The sequence below is a fragment of the Lycorma delicatula genome, chromosome 8 (assembly GCF_047948215.1).
Source record: "Lycorma delicatula isolate Av1 chromosome 8, ASM4794821v1, whole genome shotgun sequence".
NCBI classification, from domain to species: domain Eukaryota; kingdom Metazoa; phylum Arthropoda; class Insecta; order Hemiptera; family Fulgoridae; genus Lycorma; species Lycorma delicatula.
Genome location: NC_134462.1, coordinates 70426190 through 70444098, shown reverse-complemented (window position 1 = coordinate 70444098; position 17909 = coordinate 70426190). Strand labels below are relative to the sequence as shown.

General features: G+C 28.0%; 1 protein-coding gene and 1 long non-coding RNA gene across 4 annotated transcripts in view; one reads left to right on the top strand and one right to left on the bottom strand.

Moving 5' to 3' along the window:
* The window catches only part of Surf1 (surfeit locus protein 1), a 30887-nt gene extending 24197 nt beyond the window's left edge, over nt 1–6690 (bottom strand). The window contains exons 1-3 of one of the 2 annotated variants that reach the window (XM_075373347.1): nt 6523–6690; nt 4863–5039; nt 2271–2392 (exon numbers count right to left, since the gene is read on the bottom strand). In XM_075373347.1, coding sequence (XP_075229462.1) covers nt 2271–2392; nt 4863–5039; nt 6523–6585 — 362 coding nt within the window. In that variant the 5' untranslated portion in view covers nt 6586–6690. The remainder of the gene's footprint in view (nt 1–2270; nt 2393–4862; nt 5040–6522) is intronic. The other variant, XM_075373346.1, reaches the window with a different exon arrangement.
* Nucleotides 6691–6728: 38 nt separating this feature from the next.
* LOC142329063 (uncharacterized) lies at nt 6729–17704 on the top strand. Of its 2 annotated transcripts, none has more exons than XR_012757419.1 (3): nt 6729–6837; nt 11849–11941; nt 17618–17704. It is a non-coding gene; the product is annotated as an uncharacterized LOC142329063 (long non-coding RNA). The 2 variants fall into 2 exon arrangements; XR_012757418.1 differs by lacking the exon at nt 6729–6837 and adding an exon at nt 11499–11607.
* Nucleotides 17705–17909: the final 205 nt, after the last annotated feature.

Sequence of the window (17909 nt, the reverse complement as noted above, 5' to 3'; positions counted from 1 at the left end):
TGAGGACTTGTCAGTTCTACTCAAAAAAAAATGGTAAGAGCGCTAAGTTATATTAGTTAAGTTTGTTATGAAAAAGTGCAAGATTTATTCATAACTTCCATTAGCAGGAGTAAAATAAGGTAAAAGTGAATTGAACAACTTGTTAATGTATTTGAATTGTTCATCATTTTGTAACTGACTATCAATTAACTTTTATAATCTGAAAGAAATACATAACATCAGTATTTTTGAATATATTGTTTATGCTTAAAAGGAACAATTTTTTAGCGGATTTATTAGCTTCATTACTCATCAACCCCTTTGAATAAAAAAATAAATTTTATATGGTTTTAAAGTACATAAAAAGTACTTAATGCTGTAAAAATTTCAAATTTTTGCCACCTGTCCCACATTTGGTTTTTGGGCCCCAAAAATTAAACTTTTTCAAAATCTTATGATTTGGCGGCCATTTTTTTTAATGAAAGACACTTGGTAACAGTAAAAATTTTGTTTTTAAAGTACTACTAGTACCTAAGAGTTAAAAGGTAAAAAACAGGCCGTTACCTTAAGGCCTTCAATATTTATTTTGGGCCCAAAATTTGAAAAAACAACAATTTGTAAACATAAATTCAGTAAACATTACAAGATTTGGTTGTGTAACAAAATGAAGTTTGAGTAAATCAAAATGAAGTTCCATCTTTACTCTTTCCAAAAAGCCCTTTTTGACCCTCTGTACGATGTAAAATAAGAATGCTACAGCTCATGGAAAAAGTAACGAAAATAGCTGTTTTTACCTACTGCCAAGTTAGAAAGTAGTCTATTACTCAAGAAAAATTTTTTTTTAAATATTTTTTGGCCACTACAAGGTGAGTAGTTATCATATACCAAATATCATAAAAATCAAAAATAAGTGATGCACTGATCATTTGTAGAATTAAAATGGAATAATTGTAGTTTAAGACTAATGTACTATCACAACATAACAAACTTTAGGGAAGCAACTGTTCCAGCCAACAACTGCCATTTAATCGGTCTAGTTCATTCAGCAATTTCAAGTTGAAGCAATTGCCAAAGGCCAATTTGCAACAAACCAGCATAGAAGTTATTTTTTAAAAGCCATGTGTTTTTGAAATTGATATTTAACTTATTTTTATATAAATAACCCTTATCTAATACTATAACTCCAGAAAAGATGATTTTCTTTATTCAATGACAAAGAAAAGCTACAGTTAAGGCACTTACTTACTGTGTGACAACAGGCCCTGTTCATAAATGAAAGCCTGTAATTGCACTTTGTCTAATGATAAATGATTAAAATTTGCCAAGGTATTCTTACAAACACTACACAGAAACTTATTCACATCTGAAGCATTCCAAATAATGATTAGACCATACTTGATAGTCTATTCATGTTTATAAAGTTTACTGAAAACAGATAACATTGTTGTGGACTATCACTGTAACCGCTTTATTGCTTTCTGGTTGGGTTTTTGTCTATTTTTTTCTTATATTCAGAGTGTTCAATAGAATATAATACATCAAAATATGAAAAGATTTGAAGATAAGATAAGCTCAAAATTAAATCGTTTCCCATACAAATTGGCACAATGTCTGTACAATAATATAATGCAGTATGCATTTAGGTTATAAAATTAGTTTTAATGTTCGATGAATTTTATTTTTGAGATTACCAGATTTTTTAACATACTCAATTGGTGCCTAAGACAGTGAGTGGGATTATTGATATTTATTCGTTTTCAAAAATCTTGGACAAAACCTTGAATTTTTTAAAATGAATCTTATTTAAATGCTATTTTAAAAAGATAATTTACTATTTATTGATAAAATTACTACAAAACAGAACAGAAAAGTATTAAGATATTAATTACAAATAACAGGGTTGAATGAATTAATTAATTGACAAAGAGAATGGTTACAATTTATGGATTGGAGGCTTATCATATACTGAGTAACTGAGGTGTAAAATTGAACTGTTCAGATTCAGTGCTTCCAATTATTATTTTTTTTTACCAACATTCCTTGAATGGATTATTTATTTTACTGAATGGTAATGATTTAGTTCTTAATTTTTGGCCAATTTCATCTCACTTTATATTAGTTACTATTAATCATTTTTCACAATAAAATACCCTTCTTTCTCCAGATGACCACTAAGTTGATCTTGTAAACTCTCAAAAAGAAAAAAAGTCAATCAATTTTTATATGATTATAATAAATAAACTGCATTGTATACTTAAAAGAAAAACACAATCAATTAACAGCTTACTCACTCTTCTGGCAAATCAATAGGAGGTTCACTCAATCGTTTTTCTAAATCTTTAATTAAATTTAATTTCCATTCTCTCCTCTTCACTTGCCACGTACCAAGGCCAAATGTACCTATTGGTACAGTCTAATGAAACAATAAAACAATGAAAAACAAAATGAATTATACTGGAAGAATATATACAAGCACCATTCAAAAAGTTCTTGACCAGACACAGAAATAGTAAAAGTATGATCAAATGACTATGACAATAGTTGTCAAGTATGATTCTTTAAATGGTGTGCTGTAATGTTTCAGACAAGTGTGCTAAGTTGCTTGTTTATAGCGATTGATTAAAGCAAACAGGTTTTGAAAATCTCTGAAAAATAGATTAAATTGAATTTTGAGTTGTTATGAAGTACTTTGTTTTAAAAGGTATATCGCCGAGAGACATATACAAAAAGAGATTCTACTTTAAAAGATTCTTCCCCTTTGTTTTCAATGTTAAAAAAGTGGGCTGCTGAATTTAAACATGGTTGTATGTCCATTCAAGATGATGAACACTAAGGACGTCTAAAAATCACTATGACACTCTGACAAAATTGTCACAAAAATTCACAATGCTGTATTAAGTGATCGCCAAATGAAGGTATGCAAGCTTGCTAACATTGTAAATATCTTGATAGACTATGTCCACTACATTTTACTCAATGTTTTGGATATGAAACAGTTTTCCACTTGGTGGGTGTCTACTTTGTTAATAGTTGATTATAAATGAATTTAACTGAACAATAGTCAAGGGTATTTAGACTTACTTAAACATGATTCCACTGAGTTTTAACAGTAGATGAAACACAGATTCACCATAACAAACCAGAGACCAATGAGAGTCCAAAGTCTTTTGATGGAAGCATCAAAGACAGTTCCATCAGCAGAAAAAGTCATGGCTGTGGTTTTTTGCGATTCTGGTGATAAGATACACATAGCCTATCTGGAAAAGATAGTTGCTCAAGACCATCATCGAATAGCATTATGCTTCACTATTGTACCAACTGAATGGTGCTATTCAGGCTAAACATCCATGTCTGTCCTAAAAGAAAGTGCTCTTTTGCCATGAAAATGAACCTGCATCCATATCTCAGGTTTTGCTGCAAAACTTCACGACTTATGCTTTTAAGTGCTACCATATGCACCATATTCGATTCCCAGTGATTACTTTCTCTTCCCAAATCTGAAGAAATAGCTTACTGAATAAAGATTCGCTTCAAACGTACGCTAAGAGCTGAGACAACCATTTCACTTTGCAGAGTTGGACAAACTGAATTATACTGAAGGTATTAAAAACTGGGTATTAAAAAATTTAAAAGTCATTAGTCTAAATGAATCAGATTGGAAGTGGACTATGCTGTAAAATTAAAAAAATATTGTGAGAAATCATATGTTTTCTGTGTCAGGCTTAGAACTTCCTGGACATGCTTATCTGAATTTTTTTTATTGCATAAATAAATTCATTCGTTTTGGTTTCTTATTAATAATTTATACACCTTAATAAGACCTTATACAGACCTTAATAAGGTCTGTAGTATCTTCTATGATTTCAAAACTTATACCTAACTTATTTAACAATTTTAATTTTTATTTATTTACATATTGAAGTTTTTACCTTATCATAAAGTGCTGTTCTTCAATATTGGTCTTACATACAACACAGTATAAATTAAACTTCCTGTTCAGTAACTTCTTTACAGCATTCTCATTTGGTTTTTTAAATTTATACAAAAAAGAAATAAATCCCTCTTACTTTTCAGTTACCAAAAAAAAAACTTATTTAAATGAATTAAATTCTTAAGAATATACATTTTAATATAAAGAGACATTTAGCAAAGATATCTCAATCTTATATGTAGTAAGTAGATTAAATACAGTTTTTATTTTTTAGAAAATATCTTACAAAAAGTGATTAGCTAGCATTATGTTTCATTGACATTTAAAATGTTTAAGATTTTCATAAATTATTTATTAATACATGAATTCGAAGAATATTTAGGCTAAATCGCCGTTGTTTAAATTTTTTTAATATTTATTAAACGAAACTAAATAAAAGACATAACAGAGTTAAATGAACTTTTAACAAAAATAGAATTAAAATTTAAGTACTTTTTTGACTACATTTATTATAATTATGGATAACTGAATAATTTAAAATTAAATCAGCAAAAATTAAAAACTCATGTAAAAGATAACATTAAAAAATAACCTCAGTACATGTTTCTGAGGCCTTTAAATGTCAGGTTTCTACTTAAAAAAGTGAACAAAATTGACAAATTCAATAAACCTTTAACTGTCACAACATATTTTCATTTACCATATGGAGTGTTTTTAATGTATTATTTTTATACTGACAAATCAATTTCAAATGATAATTAAACTATCCCTGATGATGGTACAAAAAAAAACTAAGAATGAATGTATTCTTGTCATACTATCTAATTTTTATTATAAATTGATACATACTAATGGATCTCATGTTTAATAAAATTCATATCATTAAACTACATCATTTATCTATTTTGATTCTACGATTATCAATTATATTAGTACATTATTTTATACTCACCAACAGAAGCAATTCTCCAAGAGAAATTCTATTTTTTGGCTTATTTTGTTGCGTATATTGTATATACTGAGGTGGTGGTGGTTTTGCTAGTGTGTGTGAAACATATTTAGAGTGTTTTGTACTTTGATGTCTAATATTTGAAATCTTAACTGGTTTGACTTTTACAAAACAAATGACCTGTAAAAAAAAAATCAATGGCAAACTCTAAAATAAAACAATATAGATAAATTAAAATTAACATTGCTAAGCAGTGTTAAAATTTCATCATAATACACAATCAACAGAAAAATGAACATTTTATATGTAACACCATTATATTACAATTGCCCAAAGGAGTGAACAGTGATGCCCAAATTAGTTTTATTACTACTAATTTTCCCAAATTTTTTATATCACTAAAAAATAATGGCATATACTTCACTTGAAATTGAAAATTTTGCTTTATTCTAAGTATCAAATTAAAAAACACTGATTAATAATGATTTTGTTTAATGAGAGTGTTCTTATAATATTTTCCATGCTGATTTCAAATATGAAATCAGAATCCTTCTATCAGGTTTAATTTTTTGTAACTACCATTCTTATTTTCATGCATGAACAGGTAGTTATCATGCATGAACTCCATAAGGATAGAATTTTGTGAACATAAATACTTTCACAAAAATTCCCTCTGCTATGTGGCCATTGCCTCATAGCCAAGAGTTTTCAATTCCAGTACCACCTAATACATGGAACTTAGATGAAGATGAAAATATCGAATCTTGTGCTGACATATTATTCAGTTTCTAAAAAACATTTCCCTAATACAAGTGATGCTAAAATAAAGGAAGGTATATTTGCTAACCACAAATAAGAAAACTAATGAGTGATCTGGTGTTTGAAGAATGTCTGAACGATTTGGAGGTTGCTGGATGGAAATCATTTCAAAGTGTGGTAAACAACTTCCTTGGAAACCATACAAACAGTAACTACAGAAAACTTGTGAGTTAACAACTTCAAAACTACAAAGAACTTGAGTGTAACATGTCACTCAAAATCCATTTCTTACATTCTCATTGAATTTTTTCCCTAACAATTTCGGTGCTATCAGTGATGAACATGGAAAACACTTTCACCAGGAGATATCTGCAATGGAAACACAATACCAGGGAAAATGGAACACAAAAATATTAACTGATTACTGTGATTACTGCTGGAATCTAAAGGGGGATCTATTTACATCAAATTACAGCAGAAAATACAAAAGAAATAGATATTAAGCGAGTACAAAATGCATGTAATGTATTGTCATATTACCATATTCACCCTACATTGTTTTATCTCAAAAGAAACTTCAATTACAAAAAAACTGAGCCCAATAGAAAAATTCTATTAACATACATGAAATTGCAACAAAAAAATACCATACGAATCAGCCATACACTCTCATTTAACAAACAAAAAATTTAATTTTGTTGAACAGTGTAATCTAACAGAATTTAAAAATATACATAACTTTCTAGTACTTATCTTAACTTTGATAGTCTTATTACTTTTTAAAACAAACTGTCTAAAATTCTTATGCTTACTTCCTTTCTTTCTTTTGTTTCTAGAAAAGACTACAAACAAAACTTAAATCATTATCATTTAATTCAAATGATAAAACAGTTAAACAGCATACCTCATTAATAATATCATTCTGGATTGCCAAGTACCATTTTGAAGATTTCACATTTTTCCACATTTTCGACTTTAAAACCACAAATTGCGAATACAAACATAACCTACAAAACTTGTCTTCTGCACGGTTAAATCAGCTGATTGGCTACATTGATTCTAACCATCAACGGTTAGCTAGAAGCAATTCTAACGCTTTAGTTTATTTATTTTGGATGTAATAATTCTGACGCTTCAGCTATTTTTAGGGAAAGGATGAGTTAATATTATTTTTACCAGATGTTAATTTTTGTATGAAGCTTAAAAGTACCTTAACAAAGTATGCATTATACTTGAGACTGATAAATATTTTGTCAAAATGCCTTTTAGCAACAGAATAATCACTTTTTACTTTATGTTCTCTTACCCTTTTTTTTATTTATTGGATCATTTTTGTGTGTACAATAAAGCAGTAGTATGTAGGTTTTTAAACTTTAGTAAAAAGTTTAAGAATAAGAAAGACTGTCTGTCCTCTTCACTGTTAAAGAGTGTATACACACACACACAAAGTGTATCATGAAGATACCGTACATGTACTAAAATGCTTCGTTGCGTGTTTCGGTTAGTGAAAGAATTTGTTCGGAATTCAACTACCCTGCTGAAATCAGGTCGTACTGAAATTTATAGGACGTTAATTAAGGAGCAGAGTTGGTGATTTCAGAAGGTTTCTAACCTGAAAAATCTAATAAAATATGTCCCAGAACCGTATCTTAAGTAGTTTTTGAGAAATCTGGGGTAAAAACCAATAAATTCGAGAAAAACGGTTTTTTTTATTTTTCACATACAGTAACTTTGTTAAATGGGTAATAAACACATAAAACGTTTAAACAAAACTTATAGAGAATTTAATTCTGAACAAAGTGGTTTAAGATAAGTTAAATAAAAAAATAGAAAAATTCGAATTTTATTTAGAAACAATACATTACCACATTTATCAGAAAAGTAGTTTAGTTATTTAATGTAAACAAATATCAATTTTTTTTAGTGGTGTGAACATTTTTAAAAACAATTTCCTGTTAAAATATATAAAAAAAACTGGAAATTACACAGCAATTGTAAAATAAAAATTATTTAGAAAATAATTTTTTTGTTATGACAGAAATACAATAAATTATTTCAAACATTATTTTAATTTGGCAATAAAATAGCAATAGCTGATCAACAACGCACCAAAATGTATCTGTTTAAATCATTCTCTAAGGTACATCAAGTATTTCAGCTACTGTGAACTGTGGTGTCGTTATTGAATGCTTTCTGTGAATTTTAGTTTGAACGTAGCCGCTTTGCCATTGAAGTAGGCTGTATGGCTAGTATGGTGTTCATTTTGGATGCGTGAAATGGAAGTGCTACAGCTGCTGCAGTAGAATATTTATTTTCCGAATCGCAAGATTCCAAATTTCAAAACAGTCGCAGTCTCCAGGAGTTATTTTACAACAACATGTTTTTGTGTTTTACTCCATTCTCCTTAAAGTGAGGTAGAAGTCTGGAACCACTTTTATTCATTTTCTTAGATCAAAAACAATAAGGACGCACCAAATTTATCCCTCAATTTGTACCCCAAGAATTTTAGTATGGTTTAGTTTCAAAGAGGGAGCAGAAAGTAGGGCTTAATGTTTCGAACTTGCTAACGAATCATTTTCTGTCCTATGTTTATGTGAACTTTTTTGTTGAGCATTTTGGAATCACTCTGTATATATATTTATATGCATACAAGCATTTTTATCTGTTTATTTAAAAGATAAAATTGATACATTTATTTAAATTAATATAATGTATAGTAGTATATAAAACAGGTGAAAGATGCAATGAGTTCAGAAGGAAATGCCACATCAATCTTTTTATATTTAAGTAAAACAAAACATTGATTTGTTTTTGACTATAAAAGTTTTTTAATTTCTACAAAAGTTGGAAATAATAGGTTTGACAGGTGTAGCTAATAACTGGTTTAAGTAATTTATTATAGCTAGAAAACAATATGATAAAGGAAAAATCAGAAAGAACGATGAGAAATAATTGTCAATCCTCACAAAGTATTAGCTGAAAAATTCAGTTTTATTTTTATTATATATAACAATGAGCTATCATCAGTGATTAAAAAGAATCATGTAACATTTAATTTACAGGTTGTACGAGTACAAGCAAGTTCTAATATAAAATACATTATAGACACACATTAAGCCACTAAACATCTCATTCAGAGAAATTTAATAATAAATTTAAATAAATCCAATTTTACATGATTTTAAAAGTAAATTTAGCAAACAAGTTAACAGTATCACAACATGTAATATTACTATAGAACAGTCAATTAGCCCCATAATTCAGAATTAAATGTTTATTATAAATGCATAGTTTCCCATTTTTTATCAGTAATTCTACCATGTAATAATTATTTCTAGTGCTGTTGGCAAAGGGGGGCAGGCGTCTAACCATTGATGATATATCTAGGGGTCATAAGCTTTCATTTAAAAATATTGGTGAAATCAATCCTATGGTTGTGGCTGGAAGACTATCAAGGTTTTTGCCAATTATTTTAAATGTATAGATATACAGAAGACAAGCAGATTTTATTTATTTTTTTTTGGGTAATACATTTTTCACAAAACCTCTACCATTTGCAAGCTAAACATGAAAGTTAACAGGTGATAGTATTCTTTCTTTTTTTGTCTAGCCCCTGGAACCACCGTAAGGTATTACTTCAGAGGATGATATGTGTGAATGTAAATGAAGTGTAGTCTTGTGCAGTCTCAGATCGACCGTTACTGAGATATGTGGTTAATTGAAATCCAACCGCCAAAAAACACCATATAGGAGTTTTTTGGTGGTTCATGAATATTCATGATATAGTATTCAAATTTGTACAAGATAGTATTCTAAAATATTAAGTAATTAAGTTTCTTCATAAATTCTAATATTTAGGATGTAGAACCGTGGGTGTACATGTAACTAATTTATTAACAATTCTCAAATCTCCTAAATAAACATATGTTGAGAATATTATCTGTTAACTAAACAAGGAAAATGGTGAATGGTATTTTAAAATCTTGAGTAATTAAAATCAAACATGAATTTTAACTAGCCAGGAATTTATTATTTTTTAACCGTAATTGAATAAGTACTACAATAAATATTTAATTTTGAACTAAATCTGGTATTTAGATGTAACCTCTCTTGAAATGATTTTGTTAAAATGAACAAAAAACATTACATTTTCACAAATATATAATTAATCTTAGAAAAGATAAAGGCTATTTGCCTTCTCAAATAGGAAATGCTGATCAAACTCCCGTATATTTTGAAATGCCATTTGACAAAACCGTAAACAAAAAAGGTGAAAAAAGTGTTACGATTAGCACCGGTGGTAATGAAAAACAAAGGTGTAGTGTTATAATTTGCATTACTTATGATGGATCAAAATTACCTCAGTACATAGTTTTTAAAAGAAAAACTCTTCCTACGGTACAGGTAAATGGAGTTATTATCAGAGCACAGGAATCAGGTTGGATGGACGAAAACTTAATTTTAGATTGGATCAGGTGTGTATGGCAAAAGTGATCAGGAGATTTACTTAATAAAAAAAATACCGATATGCTAGTAACGGATAGTTATCGGGGGCATAGACTGATAAAGTGAAAGACATTTTAAAAAAGGGTATGACAGACCAAGTAATAATTCCAGGCAGATTGACATCTCTATTGCAACCACTAGATGTCTGCATTAATAAACCGTTCAAATCTGCATTAAAACAGCTGTATAGTAAATGGATGGCTGATGAAAATTTCTTTCTCACGCCTGCAAGAAGAATCAAATACCCAGATTTTAACCAGATTTGTGTTTGGATAAAAGATGTTTGGGAAGGTATTTCCACAGAATTAGTAAGGAAAAGTTTTAAAAAATGCGGAATATCTAATGAACTTGATGGCAAGTAAAGACGATCACCTTTGGCAGAGCGACTTGGTGACTACCGATAACTCTTCTACATACATTGACAGTGACAACGATTAATTAAAAATAAAATTCCATTTTAAAAAGCGTATTGAAATGATCCTTTTCAACATGATACTTTCTTTTCATTTTACTTGCCTACTGATTCTGTACTAAACTAGTACTTACGGTAATTAATTATTAATGTAATATTAATATTGTAATTTAAATGAACGAATTAAATGCTTTACTTTCTGAATATTTTCGTATTAATGTATTTTTTTTATCATATCTGTTGCACTTTAAAATACCGGTATATATTCGATTTTTTTTTTTTTTTTAGAATTTCGTTCAGGAAAATCAAGGTGCGGAGCTTATTTGGTGACGGGGGGCGGTACTCTAATAAATACGATACTTTGAAAGTTATTATTTAAATATTAAACAAAATTAAAAAAATATACATAAAAGTTACATACTGGTTATTTGGAGAATAATAGAGCAAGTAACAAAATTATGTACTCTGTTATATATACTGCCTAGTAGAGTAAATCATTTCTTTCTCAGAGGTCGTTTCTTAATGTAGACCATTTATTAAAAAGAAAAAAAAAAACTTATTACAGAATTTATATCAGTTGTATTTGAAAATTATTAATAACTATTTCAAGATATATGGAAATTGTTCTTCCAGATTTTTTTAGAGCTAAATATGAAGCTCTTTCTTCAGCGGAATCACTGGTGGGTAAACAGCTTACATCATAAATGATTAGGAAATTCTTTTATTTATTGGAAGAATATTTTTGTTGTATTGAGTCACTGTAGAGTTGGTAATCAGCTAATATAGAATTAAAAATTATATTTTTCTCATTTATGTTACTTATATTTGCAATTCAAATGAATAGGTGTATAATACAATTATGTGCATATTTTATATGATTCATGTTCTACATCTTTGTAAATTACTTTTTTAGACTGATGCATAAAATGAAAAATCAATCTGTCAGTTCCTATTTATACAAGGTGATTTTCAAATATTGGTTCTGATATGTGTAATAATTATATGTTGTTCTGTGTGCTATGAAAGAAAGTGTAACCAAATATAAGGATGGATGTATTTGGTTTGCTGAAGGTAAGTATTTAATGCAATTATTGTAGTTTAATTTATATAAACCTGCATTGTTGTATGTTTTGGTATGATGCTTTGTGTTTCAAAAACACTATCTTCCTTTTAAAAATTTGTCAGTTTTATATGAATGTTTGTTGAGTACATTAGGAATTGTAGTTTTTGTTCAGTGTTTTATATAATACCTAAAATACATTATTTTTAAATGCAGATTCATAATCACTAAAATGTGTTTGTTATTTTACAGAATTGAATTCTTCAGTGTAATTTTGTGGGTGGTGTGTTAAAGGCAATGTGTCATGTAAAAAGATCTATATATTTGTATTGTGTGAGTAATTAGGTAAGTTTTGGATGTTTTTATTAATTAATTGTCTATATATTTTAAACGTATGCTAGTAATCTATTGTGAAAGTTCTACAAATTATGGAAAAAATTGTGAGGAATATGTAGCATTATCTTGTTTTGTTTTTGAACATGAGTATACCATTACTGTAGTGGAGATAGAATAATAGTCTGTTTTTTACTGTTTTGTATACTTTAATGTTAAAGTAATATTTCAGCCACGAGGCTTGGTTAATTCATTAACAGGCCTGATTGAATGCGTAGTAATTATTCTTGTATGTTAAATAGTTATGTGTATTCTAATAGCATTTTGTTTTTAAGGGTTTTTTGAGTGGTTTGCTTGTATTGAGATCTGTTATGTTAAAGGATAGAAGTGTACAGCTTTCTGGTGTATGTATATCCTTTATTTCATTGTTGTGATATTTTGTGTTCTTTTGGTAGGAGTTGTTTTCAAGTTTTATAGTAGAGCTAATGATTTTGTCTATATATTTCTTGCTAGTTCATTTGTCATGACACAGGTATAATATAGGTGAATCTTGTTGGTGAATTTTGGTTTGTAAAATAAACAATTTCTCTATGTTGATGGTACAGAGTATATTTATTTAAAATTACAGCTTTTTTTTGTTTAGTAACTTTTATTTTTGTTTGAAATTTTGATGTAAGATCTGATTTAGTTTGGTTATGTTGTTTTTCTTTATATTCAATAATCTTGTGTGTTTGTATGTTGTTGGTAGAATGAGAAGTTAGTCTATTCTTTTTTGTTAAAAGCTGCTCATGATTTTTAATTTTGTGTTATTATACTGAATAGCTTGAAGTCTCAGTTAAAATACCTACTTAAGTACTTAAATCAGTCCATCTGATCTATAAATTCTCTCTCTAAACAAACTTTTTTTTTACCTTTCCACTCAGATCTATACTCATTTTTTTAAACTTTATTTCATACTGTCGTAATATTAACATAAAAATTTAATATTTGTAACATGAATTTTGGGTTATAGTTAGATCTAACTCAGTTTCTTTAGAGTTATTTATTCAATTTACTTAATTTAAAAAATGGTACAAAAATACAGTAGCAGAGCAATAACAGAGGTACTTAACTTTTTACAGTGTAGATCTTTTAAAAACTTTTTTACATAATTATTAATTACAAAAAAATAATAAATTCATTTATCTGATATAACTCTTTTTTTTAATTTCTTCTTCATAGAAAATCTTCTTTGCCAAGATTTCTTTTTATTTTACATAAATCAAATACTCTAGATTACACATCCATCTGTTATATGCATGTGCATATTATCTAACTGGTACTTACAACTTTTATATAGGCATAAGCTATAGCCATAATAGTACATTAATCTTATTTATACCACATTTGAAGAAACATGATGAAGTGTAATTTGTGTATTGTAAACAAAATCTGTATTTTTAAATCTATTTTCTTCTAAGTTAATCTTTTTGTAAGTAAACATTTAATTTATTTTTCATACGTCACTAAAAATGATATCAAATAAGTTTCTGTAATTTTTTATTTCACACTTACAAAATAGGCTGTATGATATTTCCAAATCATTTTGCCTCTTATTTCTTTGGATCATATCTAGTTCCAACCGATCTGGATGTACAAAATTGTAATGTACTTATATTTAACTTTATGCACAACAAAATAAGTTAAAAATGGTAAAAACTTTTAATTCTCCAGTTAAAATTAGCCATTTTTAAATTTTGTTAGATTCTTACATTTTATTACTATTTGATTAATCATCTTTATGAAATATTTAATTATTTATTTAATTATTTTCTCTTAAGAAAGAATTATGATTAAGGATTTAGTTATATGGGCATAACATTGGTTGCTAGTAATTGGAGTCACTTTTACAATGATAAATTTACTTAGTTACATTTCTTAATTATGTAATTTCTATTTCCATACTGTCAGCTTGTTCTAAAGTTTTATTTTTATCTACTGACTTCAGCCAAACATTCCTTCTTCTAAAGTAATTAACACCCATAGTTTCATATTAAGTAATCAATCAAGTTGTTGCTAATATGAACCATTCTTCAAAGCCCTCTTTCTAGAATACTAAAAAAGAATGGGAATGTTCTAAATGTATCACAATTACATTTTTAATTTACAACTTCTTAATGCTTTATTCAATGAAAAATAAATAACAAATATATTACATATTTAACAAGTAAATGCTATTGTTCTATTTGTTAATTATAAGTAATTCATCAAAATTGTTTAGTTAACTAATAATATAATTTTTGTAATTATAAGTATCAGGTTATTCTTTTATTCTCATATGAAAAATTAGAATTCTTAAAAACTATTTGCAATTAAGAATGTGCAGAAATTAATATTAAACAGCAATTAAATATAAGGTAAAAATATTTGGTGTATTTTTCTATTTCCTGTTGCTGGGTGTGTTTTTGACTTTTTCGTATTTTATGCAGTATGTTGTCAAAAGAAAATATTTGATACAGATATACATCAACCAGTGGTCAAACAAACTTAGGTACATTTTCATGAAAGAAAGTTATTATGCTGCTTTCAAAGCAAGAAACAAAATTTGCAAGATCAATATAACTTTGCAACCCAGGGAGCACAAAAATTTGACTCCCATGGTTGCACTAAATAATACATTGACAGAATACAGATGTACATTTACCCGCGTTTGCAAGGAACACATATGGGTACAATATTACAAACATTACAACAGAATCAAATTTTATTTGATTCTTAAGTGTGTAAACACTTAAAAGAAGTAGTTTTACATACACAATTGTACGTATAGCATATAAAACCTAAGCTATCAGTACTTAAAAGATATGAACTTTACAAACACATATAATTTGACAAAATATATATATATATATTATTTGATTACATACTTAAATCTTTTCTTAATTTTTTTAAAGATGGGTGCAATTAATACTGATACCAGGAACTTCACTAAAAGAAACTAATATTACCATCGATATTTGTAATTATATTACTAGTCGATTGTAATTACAATGACTAATTAATTGTAATTACTTCAATAATTTGTAATGGGAGAGTAAAATTATAATCGTAATTTAAACTTCTAGCATATTTTTTTATAATAATGATTTACTTTCTTTAATGTATGTTAGTTTATTTTCTGTCTGAAATTAAAAAAAAACATTAAGGAATATTACAAATGTTAACTAAATTAATAGGCCTACAAATAATATGAAGTAAATGATAATTAATACAAGTTGTCCTGGAAGCTGCTGGCCAAACTTAAGTGACTGGATTCAGGATATCTAAATAAACAAAAAAATTCATGTGAACAAATGTACTCTGTCCACCATTTTGTGTTTTCTCAATAAAAATGTGTGCTTAAGAAAGGGACTAAGATTTTTAATGAAATTTGGTGTACATTTACCCAATAACATCTTCTGTATCTACTATTTTGAAAATTCAAAAATTGCAGAAAATAAAATATTTTAATCATTAATAATTAATTCTGTAAATGTTAATTTTATCAAATTATGTTTTATTAAATAAAATGTTACTCTTTTATTTTGAACAAAATAACACTTGATTTGTTCGAATTGATTGGTAAACAGCAGATATATGGCTGAAATTGTTAAAGCAGATCGTAAAAAAAAAAAATTTAATGGCCGGCCAATATTTGGAATTTTCAAACTTATTTTATTTTTTACCAGATGTTATTGGACAAAAAATCTCATTAAAACACTTCAATTCCTTTGTAAGATATACATTTTTATTGAAAGAGAAACATTTATAATGGTAGACAGAGGGAAAATGAAGCAAGGTAAGGAGCATATGTCATATGAATTTTTTTGTTTATTTTGATGTACTTAATTAGTCTCAAAGTTTTTGATGTACTTAATTGTTAGTCAAAGTTTGGCCAACAATTCCTAGGACACTCTATATAACCCACCAGCTTGGTCTAGTGGTGAATATGTCTTCCAAATTAGCTGATTTGAAAGTCGAGAGTTCCAGCATTCAAATCCTAGTAAAGGCAGTTACTTTTATACGGATTTGAATACTAGATTGTGGATACCGGTCGGTGTTCTTTGATGGTTGGGTTTTAATAAACCACACATCTCAGGAATGGTCGAATTGAGACTGTACAAGACTACACTTCATTTACACTCATACATATCATCCTCTGAAGTAATACCTGAATGGTAATTACCAGAGGCTAAAGAGGAAAAAGAAAGAAAGGACACCCTACATAAAATATTTACATATATATTTCTCAACCAGTTTTCCAGCTACTGCTGGGTCTGGGTGTGTGTACAGGCAAATGAAATTACTGCTACCAGCCTGCCAGCCTGACATAGCTGCAATGTAAGTGTTAATGTACTGGTAAACATGTAGTCTGGAACAGACTCAGGTCGTCTACTCCTGAGATGATGTGTGGTTAATTGAAACCCACTCATCAAAGAACATCGATATCCACAGTCTACCATTCAAATTCATATAAAAGCAACTGCCTTTACAAGGACTCGAAACTTAGAACCTTCCAACTTCAAAAATCAGCTGATTTTGCAACAAGTTTAACCACTAGGCTAACCCAGTAGGTTATGTAAAATATTTATTTAATGCAAAATATTTATTATTAAAAAAACTACAGTTATTTCTAAGAAAAAAATTAATAACATATTTTTAATTCTTTGTTTAAAAAAATATGACTCAACTCTTAAGTAAAGTCCATAATTATAAATGAATGACTGCATTTTTTGATGATGAGTCACATCTTGCAGTATAACATTTATTACTATTAATAATATTCCTAAATTAATAAAATTCTTTTGAATGTGTGGTAAGTTAAAGAAAATCTACTCCTGTACATTATTTATAAGCAGGATAGGCAACTTTTTTTAATATTAAATTCAGCATTGAAAAGAAGTGTTTGGAAATACACATAATTCTAATTGTTACAAAAATGGCCATTATATTCGTGTAAGGCAGTTTATAAAAACTGAAATTTTTTATAATTCCAAAGTAGTTAATACAAAGAGAAGTTCTATGAATTACAAAACTACATATTAAACTTCTAATTTTGATATGAAAAATATAAAATTAATTTATTTTGGATAAGGAAGATTTTGGAAATTTATTCTGCAATTGTATATATTATTTATTTTCAAACTAAGAAGACATAAGAAGACACCTAAAATTAAAGATGTTCTTACATATTATTAACACTGGTAGAATGCTTTATACATTAAAAATCTATTACAATCATTCTAGTACTATAAAAAAAAGTTATACATTTATGGATTTCTTGTTGGATGTTATGTGAACTGTTTGGAGATAAATTTAAAACTAAGATAACTTCTTGTAAGATGAGTACTTATAAGTATGTTACTTCCTTCTGTACATGTGAAAGAGAAATTGTTACTCCCTTGATTTGTAAAAATTGCCATCACCAAAAGATTTCAGTGATTTTATGAAAAGATTCAGCATGAAAATGATAAGTGTTAATTGTTCTGATCAAATCACTTAGTGATACCAAACAATAGTGGTAGCTATCAGTGTAATATTTCATTTTTTACAATAGTAGGTTGCTGTTGGTCATTATTTAACATATCACTGATTTATGGGAACTGGTTTAATAAACAAGGTTTTGGCCATCTGGATTTTATCTTTACTTCATAGCTTTTAATTTTCTAGGATGTGGTTTACGAAGCGCTGCAGTACAATGATGTAAGGGATGCAGTTCACCCTGGACCCAGTCAATGTGTAATTAAAACTTGTTTTGTAAGTATGTGACCTTATGAATAATTAGTCTGAAGATAGTTATGTAATAGGTCTTTACTCTAAAGTTGTAATGCAAGGCAAGCTATTTTATCTTGGAGTAACGTCAATTTTAATTAATTGTTAAACCCATATATTGCTATCAGCTATTATAAAAAAAAACTTAGGCATTATTATCAAGGGGAAGTAGGTTTAGACTTATAGGTTG